Consider the following 9208-nt stretch of genomic DNA (forward strand, 5'->3'; position numbering starts at 1 on the left):
TAACCTACTTCTGTCCCTGGAATATTTTTTTTTTCCTTTTATTTATTTTTTCTTAATTGACCCATTATAATTGTATATGTTTATAGAATACAATGTGATATTTGGGTATATTTATATAGTGTGTGATAATCATATCAGGGTATTCAGTATACATATCACCTCAAACATTGTTCACCTCTTTGTGTTGAAGTTATACAGTAATTTGCTATTGACTGTATATTAAATATCTAGAATGTATTCATCTTATAACTTAAAATTTTACCCTTTGACCAACATCTCCCCATTTTCTCCAATGCTCAGCCCCTGGCAACCACCCTTCTAGCCTCTGTTTCTCTAACTTTGAGTTTTCCAGATTCTACATGTAAATGATATCATGAAACATTTGTCTTGTTTTTTTCCTGGCTTATTTCATTTAGCATCACACCCTCCTGTTTCATTCATGTTGCTGCAAATGGCTTGATTTCCTTCTTTGTAAAGAATAAATAATATTCCATTATATACATGTACCATAAATTCTATATTAATTCATCTGTCAATGGGCACTTAGGTTTCTTTTCTTTTTTTTTTTTCATATCTTGGCTATTGTGAATAATGCTGCAATTACAGAAATCTCTTTGAGATCCATTTTTCAATTCTATTAGATATAAATCCAGAAGTGGGATTGCTGGATTATATGTAGTCCTATTTTTAATTTTTTGAGGCACCTTCATATATTATACCAGACATTTGGACAGACTCAGGTATTTTAAACTAGAAGTGATGCACAACGATTTATAGATTTATAAAAACTTCTAACACACGGTATGTAATAAGGCTTTCGAAAACCAAGTATTATTGGAAAGGCCGCAGAATTTACAATAACTAAATTATGCATGTGTTCAATAAATATGCATTGAATATCTATTTACATCATGTACTATATTTAGATGGAAATAAACAACAACAAAAATTTCTCAATCACGAGGTGCTCACAATATAGTAAAGAAGCACACATTGAAATATAATTGTATCTGTATGTAATTAATTCTATGCTAGGAACATGCATAAAGAATCTTGGGAGAAAATTGTTCACTCTGTCCTTGGAGGCTGGGAAAGGCTTAACAGAAAAATTGACATGTATTTTCTCTTGTATCTTGGATTATCCAAGATTGCAGTTATATTTACCCAATGGCTTCTCTTAGACTTGTTTCTGAAAACTAATCTCATTAGTCCTTGATGTTTATTCTGACTGAATACTTGATCAAGTAAAAGTAGCACACTTTTTAATTTAATTTAATTCTTTTCTTAATTTTATTTTGTCGATATACAATGTGGTTGATTATTGTGGCCCAATACCGAAACCCCCCTCCCTCCTCCCTCTACCCCCTCCTACCCAACAATGTCCTTTCTGTTTACTTGTTGTATCAACTTCAAGGAATTGTAGTTGTTATGTCTTCTCCCCCCTCCCCCGGGTTTTGTTTTTGTGTTTGTGAATTTATTTATTTATTTTTAGCTCCCACCAATAAGTGAGGACATGTGGTATTTCTCTTTCTGTGCCTGACTTGTTTCACTTAATATAATTCTCTCTAGGTCAATCCATGTTGTTGCAAATGGCAGTATTTCATTCGTTTTTATAGCAGAGTAGTATTCCATTGTGTAGATATACCACATTTTCCGTATCCACTCATTCGATGATGGACATTTGGGCTGGTTCCAACTCTTGGCTATTGTAAAGAGTGCTGTGATGAAGATTGGGGAACAGGTATACCTTCGACTTGATGATTTCCATTCCTCTGGGTATATTCCCAGCAGTGGGATAGCTGGGTCATATGGTAGATCTATCTGCAATTGTTTGAGGAACCTCCATACCATTTTCCATAGAGGCTGCAACATTTTGCAGTCCCACCAACAATGTATGAGAGTTCCTTTTTCTCCGCAACCTCACCAGCATTTATCGTTCAGAGTCTTTTGGATTTTAGCCATCCTAACTGGTGTGAGATGGTATCTCAGTGTAGTTTTGATTTGCATTTCCAGGATGCTGAGTGATGTTGAGCATTTTTTCATATGTCTGTTGGCCATTTGTATATCTTCCTTAGAGAAATGCCTACTTAGCTCTTTTGCCCATTTTTTAATTGGGTTGCTTGTTTTTTTCTTGTAAAGTTGTTTGAGTTCCTTATATATTCTGGATATTAATCCATTGTCAGATGTATATTTTGCAAGTATATTCTCCCAATCTGTTGGTTGTCTTTTAACTCTGTTAATTGTTTCTTTTGCTGTGCAGAAGCTCTTTAGTTTGATATAATCCCATTTGTTTATTTTTCCTTTGGTTGCCTGTGCTTTTGGGGTCATATTCATGAAGTCTGTGTCCAGTCCTATTTCCCGAAGTGTCTCTCCTATGTTTTCTTTAAGAAGTTTTATTGTTTCAGGGTGTATATTTAATTCTTTAATCCATTTTGAGTTGACTTTAGTGTATGGTGAAAGGTATGGGTCTAGTTTCATTCTCCTGCATATTGATATCCAGTTCTCCCAGAACCATTTGCTAAAGAGGCAGTCTTTTCCCCAGTGTATGGGCTTGGTGCCTTTGTCAAAGTTCAGATGTCTGTAGGTGTGTGGGTTGATTTCTGGATTCTCTATTCTATTCCATTGATCAGTGTGTCTGTTTTTATGCCAGTACCATATTGTTTTGGTTGTTATAGCTTTGTAGTATAGTTTAAAGTCAGGTAGTGTTATGCCTCCAGCTTTATTTTTTTTTGCTCAGCATTGCTTTGGCTATGCGTGGTCTTTTGTTATTCCATATAAATGTCTGGATAGTTCATCCAGATTGGAAAAGATGAAGTCAAACTGTCCCTGATTTGCAGGTGACATGATCCTATATATCGAACAGCCTAAAGCCTCTACAAAAAAACTCTTGGAGGTGATAAATGATTTCAGCACAGTAGCAGGATAGAAAATCAACACACAAAAATCAGTAGCATTTCTATTCTCCAATAGTGAACATGCAGAATGAGAAATCAAGAAAGCCTGCCCATTTACAATAGCCACCAAAAAGATAAAATACTTAGGAATTGAGTTAACCAAGGAGGTGAAAAATCTCTATATTGAGAACTACAAACCACTGCTGAGAGAAATTAGAGAGGATACAAGAAGATGGAAAGATATCCCATGCTCTTGGATTGGAAGAATCAACATAGTGAAAATGTCCATACTACCCAAAGTGATATACAAATTCAATGCAATCCCCATCAAAATTCCAAAGACATTTTTCTCAGAAATGAAAAGTAGCACATTTTGAATATAATTTTATTTCAAGGTCATTTTACTTTACTATATTAGTAAATTCCCATCTCCCAAGGCAGTGGTTCAGGTATTCAGCTGTACTCTGAGGATAATGCCTACTTATTCATATAATTTAAATATTTTCCTTATATTTGTAAGAAATGCATTCCTTCTAAAAGTAGAAATATTTTTCAATTACCCAGCTATACAAATCATATTGGTAAACTTCTATAGAACTCCATTTGCACTCTGAAATCCTAAAATTATTCCTATAAGCTCTAATAATTCATAGACTCTTTTAACCAAAGAAACTCCTTTCATGGTGCTTTATGCACTTAATATTAGAGAGGTGCTGAAAGTATTCAGTAGCGGATATAGATCTATAGGAGACTAGGACTATTTTGTTATTACAAAAAATGTGATATGCTTAATCAATTGACTTTATTCTACCTGTGAATAGTGACATAGTCTTAAAAAATAAATACTATCAAACTTTTTTTTAGGATTTCCTGGTTTAAATTACATGCCAATTATGTTATCTAATATATAAATGGTATATAAGGAAATAATATTGTGAAGTTCAGAGAGGAAGTAATCTCATACAGAATAAAGAGGTACATAAAAATAGAGAAATTGGTAAAGGGCCACAAAAAATGATTACAACACATAAGGTTGAATAAACTAATTATCCTGATTTGAGAATCACATATTACACATAGGTAATGATATTCAGCACTGTACCTCACAGGTATATACATTCAATTATGTTCCATTTGTAAGAAAGAAAGAAACAGAGAGAGAGAGAGAGAGAGAGAGAGAGAGAGAGAGAGAGAGAGAGAGAGAAAGAAAGAAGAAAAATAAAGTAAAATTTAAAAATGTCAATAGGTAGATAATTTAGAGAGGAGCTAAACACTATGCAATGTGCTAAAAAATTCCTACTGTACTTTGTTTAGTTTTTCTTGGCTAATCTTTATCTTCTACAAAGCTAGGCTAATTTAAATAGTCCTTTTCCTTTGGGATCTTATGACACTTAAGGGGAAGTAAAAGGAACAGCTGCAGCAGCAAAGAGAAAAATTACCTGTGCATTTAACATTCTCCTGAGGGTGATGCCAGCCATGGCAGCAAATTGTATACATCTGTGATCACACATAGTCTTCCTTTAGGAATGAATAGAGACTCCCAGAAGTCTAACCACTAATATAAATCCCACATGCCCATTGACATTGTTGTTTTTGCATAAAAGTCCCTAATCTTCCAAGATCCCCAGTCACAGGCACTGGAAATTCCATGTCTATGCAACAGGTTTTTGCACTAACATAAGAAATCAGATCTCTATTTTCTGAGTTTATTTCATTTATGGAAATTGTGTTATATTTTATTTTATTCACAAAACCTGATTAATATTACTAGAAATTACGGAATCACAAACCTGTGTAATTTATGATATCTTTCTCAAAATACTCTTAATTCTCTATTAATGTCTTCTATCTTTATCTCCAATTTCAGTAGTTCCAGTTTTATTCTCACTGGCTTTCCTGGCCTCGAAGTTGACTATCTCTGGCTCTCCATCTCTTTCTCCTCCATCTATGGCATGGTCTTCCTGGGAAACTGCATGGTGCTCCACGTGATCCGGACTGAGCCGAGCCTGCACCAGCCCATGTTCTACTTCCTGGCCATGCTGGCCCTCACTGACGTGTGCATGGGGCTGTCCACCATGCCCACAGTGCTGGGGATCCTGTGGGGGCTCATTCAAGAGATCAGCCTGGATTTGTGCATTGCCCAGTCCTATTTCATCCATGGTCTGTCCTTCATGGAGTCCTCTGTCCTCCTCACTATGGCTTTTGACCGCTACATTGCCATTTGCAACCCACTACGCTATTCCTCCATCCTAACTAATGACAAAATCTTGAAAATTGGGGTGACAATCTTATATAGAAGTTCTTTGCTCATATCACCAATCATCATTCGTCTGAAGTTCTTAAACTATTGCCGTCCTCACATCCTTTCTCACTCTTTCTGCCTGCACCAAGATTTAATTCGAATGGCCTGTTCGGATATCCACTTCAACAGCATCTACGGTCTGGCCCTGGTAATCAGCAACCTGCTGTTGGATGCAGTGCTCATACTTATCTCCTATATCATGATCTTGCATACTGTCTTAGCCATTGCATCCCAGGAGGAGCGGCGTAAGTCCTTGCAAACCTGTGTATCTCACATCTCTGCTGTTTTGGTTTTCTACATCCCAATCATTGGTCTGACCATAGTGCATCGATTTGGGAAACATCTCTCACCAGTGGTTCATGTCCTCATGGGCAACTTTTATATCATTTTTCCACCCTTGTTGAACCCCATTATTTACAGTATCAAGACCCACCGGATACGAAAGAGAGTCCAGAGATTGTTCTACTGCAAAAGATCCTGAGTCTTGAGATCAAATGTGGATGTATTTAAATGTCAACAAGTGGAATGAAAAAGAGTACAATCAGTAAGCAATTAAGACAGATCTAATACCTTTTTATTTTATATGGTTTACATGTTACAAATATCATCCTCTCCATTTTCCCACAACCATTATGCCTTGGTAAAATAGACTGGTGTAATATTAAATTTTATAAATGTTATGTTTTATAAATTTTATAAATTTTATAATTCAGTGAGTGGGCTAACAGTCATATCAACATATGAGGCAGCTTAGCTAGTAAAATCTATACTTTATTATGACCAGTAGAGTGAGGGTATTTCTGGATGACCATTATGAAAAGATAAATTTTGCTGACTAATATCCTTCAAGTAATCACTAAAAGGTCAACCATTATCTTAGTCCAGTGTTATTGCTCTAAGCGGCATTCTTATGTATTGTTAATTCATAGTCCCTGCTACCCAGTATTTCTACATGGCCATATAATTTAGTAAGCACCATAAGGAGACTGGACTCTTTGGGTCCTTTAAAAAGTATTGAAACAATCAACAAAAAAACGAAACTTGATCCTAGATTGTCCACCAATCCAACATTTTTCACCCACTCCAACCTTATGAACAGTGATTGAGCTGGATGTACAGACAGCCAGCAATTGCCAGGGTAGACAGAAAGAGACTTTTGAGATTACTTTGTTTATTTGCATAAGAACACCAATAGCAACTACTATTTAAATCATTTGAAAATGTTCCTTGAGTTCATATTTTTATTTGCCTTGTCTCATTTACATACCTTTGCCACAGTTAAAAAAAGTCTTCATTATTACTATTACCAAGTAATGAAAATGTGTTTCTAATGTAATCTCTCTATCAAAAGTCTTAGATATTATTTTCTATTACATAAATGAATTTTTAAAACACACAAAGATTAAATGATATGTCAAATTTTTAGGAGGTAGTAGGCGATGGTATTTGGATATATTCTCTGTTTTAGTTAGTTTCAATTCACGTGTCAGCTCTGTCTTTCCTACTTTCCTTCTATACTTATTTTTAATATGAAGTTTTTAAATAGTTATGTAACTATTATAAAACATTTATAAGATAAATGAAAGTAGAAAAAAATGAAAGTACCTATATAAATCATAAAACGTAATAAAGTATTATCAGACTTGGACATTGTAGGTATGTGTAAGTTTTTTCAAAACATTAGTTCTACAATAGTATGTATATAATCTACGTAATGTTTTTAAAGAAGGCTTATTGAGGTATAATTATGAATAGCATTTCACCCTGGTTAGATATATATGAACAGTTTGATGATCTTTGAAAAATATTTAAGTTTATGTAACCACCACCACAATCAAAATATTTAATACTTCCATCACCCTAAAAAATGTCCTTACACCTATTTTAGGTCAATCATTTCCACTGACCCCACATTCCTGGCAGCTACTAATCTGATTTCTGTCTGTAATTTTGCCTTTAAGAGGAGTCATATAAATTAAATTGCAACTAATGGAATCTTTACTGTATGGATTCTTTCACTTAGAATAATATTTTTGAGATTCATTGTTGTTGTTACCTGTACACATAATTAATTTACTTTTATTGTTGACTACTATTCCATTTTATAATTTACAAGTATTTATGCATTCATCAATTGATGAACATTTTTCTGTCTTACAGTTTTGATTTTGAATAAAGCTGTCATAAATGGGCATACCATATGATTATGTGAGCATTTTCCACAAATTGGTAGAGTTTATTTTTAGTGTTTATATTTTTACTACTAGTAATATACCAACCACCAAAGTAATAATAATAACAGTTATGAAAATAGAAATTCGTTTATATTTATCACATGTATATTCTATGTTAGGCACCTTGGAAGAAGCCCTTGGTAGTGTTTCTCACTATTAATATTCACAGCAAATCTATGTGGTAAATCATAATCATTCAATTTAGTAGAAGAGGAAATTGAGATAAAGGGATTTTAAATAACTTGAAAATAATGGTGGGCCAATTTGGTTTCAATTAGCACTTTACCAGGTCTCAAACTGTTTCATTCTATGTCACAGCTATTTCTCCATTGTTCTATTTATTTGTTGGTCATGATGTTCATCGTATAAGCTACGAATTTTTAATGGTACATTGATTTAAATATATATTTTCTAGTGAGTTATCAACTGAAACAATTATTTAATAGACCATTTTTCTTCTCGACCAATATTACAATATACTAAATTCGTATGTGATAGGTTTAGTATTTCATAAAGTCAGATTTAATTTGTTTGTTTGGTAGTTAACTTGTTCTAAGAGACCCTATTTTATCTAATGGTTGTTTGAACCACCACTCTCAACTTCAAGGTCAATTAATGATTTTGAGTTAAAAAGTATTTTTGTTGTGGTGAAACAATCTGTTTGTGTAACTTTCTGTTGAAATGAAGGTGATATTCTCTGCCAGATTATTTCTTTTCTCCACAGGTTTCTGCTCACTCACTCCCACACCCATCCCTTATCACCTGCTATAGAGTAGAAGCTGAGGCGTCCCTGAGCATTAGGTGAGAGAACTGGGTGAGCCTCTGGTCAGTGCTGTATTACTTAGCCGAACCATGTTGAAAGAAGCTCATCTTACTGTCTCACTCTGTATGGGAATCTATCCTTTCTGCACCCTCTTCTCAATTTTGACTGGTTATTTTCCCTTGAATACACTTAGTGACTCATCCATAACCTTGGCACTTATTCTGCAAGCTCTAACACCTTGGTAACAGAGTCATTTGCTCCTAGCCAAGGTAACTCCTTTGACAGCTTCAATATTGAGCATTCCCGAAGATTTGTTTGCTCCCTGCAGTGTTGTAAATTACTTCTAGGTCCCTTTGAGCTTTGTGGAAGAAAAGGAAAGGCACTCTTAGAAGTTTTGTGACTGCACAGGCCACATGGTCACTATTACTCTGATGCTGGTTTCTCAGCTTCCCATATTGTTATGAGACATCTTGAAAGGAAATCTGCCTCAGATGTTCAAGCAGGAAATAGTATGTTAATGCCCCTTTGCTTTCTGTTTTCCCCTCAAAACATGTTGGGTGTTTTTTTTTTCCACACCCTGACACTTTGAATAAGGGCCAGGGAATGTGCATATGAAACTGGGACCTTGAAGATTATATCTTTCCTATTCTCCTTCCACATCTCATGCTCAAAGAGGTTTTGCTGCTCCTCCTTTTCATAAAGGGAATTTCCTCTGCATCCAAACCTACTTTTCTCCCATCCTTGTTCTAGTTGGTATTCTCTGGCAGAAGCATTTAATAACTATATTGCCCTAGAGAAAGAAAAAATAAATTCAAGAATACCCAAAAGGCAGAATATCTTTACATTTAAAAAATGTTCCAATATATGGAATATATACATAATGTTTTATATATATATGCATACACACACATATACACACACACATTTGATATATATATATATAATATCTATCTATTTTTATATTATATAAAAAATACACACACACCTGCACTCTCTTCCTATTACTACCATTATG

The 9208-nt window shown here is 34.5% G+C and overlaps 1 protein-coding gene across 1 annotated transcript; it reads left to right on the forward strand.

Moving 5' to 3' along the window:
• Positions 1–4723: 4723 nt before the first annotated feature.
• On the forward strand, positions 4724–5677 carry LOC134376325 (olfactory receptor 51V1-like). The gene has a single exon (XM_063094916.1). It carries the CDS (start codon positions 4733–4735, stop codon positions 5675–5677), a length of 945 nt encoding a protein of 314 aa, XP_062950986.1. The 5' UTR covers positions 4724–4732.
• Positions 5678–9208: the final 3531 nt, after the last annotated feature.

Source organism: Cynocephalus volans, chromosome 4 (assembly GCF_027409185.1).
Source record: "Cynocephalus volans isolate mCynVol1 chromosome 4, mCynVol1.pri, whole genome shotgun sequence".
Taxonomy (NCBI): Eukaryota; Metazoa; Chordata; class Mammalia; order Dermoptera; family Cynocephalidae; genus Cynocephalus; species Cynocephalus volans.

Bases quoted from the DNA above. Each gene is read 5' to 3' on its own strand.
- LOC134376325 (XM_063094916.1), top strand. From the start codon at position 4,733: ATGTCTTCTATCTTTATCTCCAATTTCAGTAGTTCCAGTTTTATTCTC.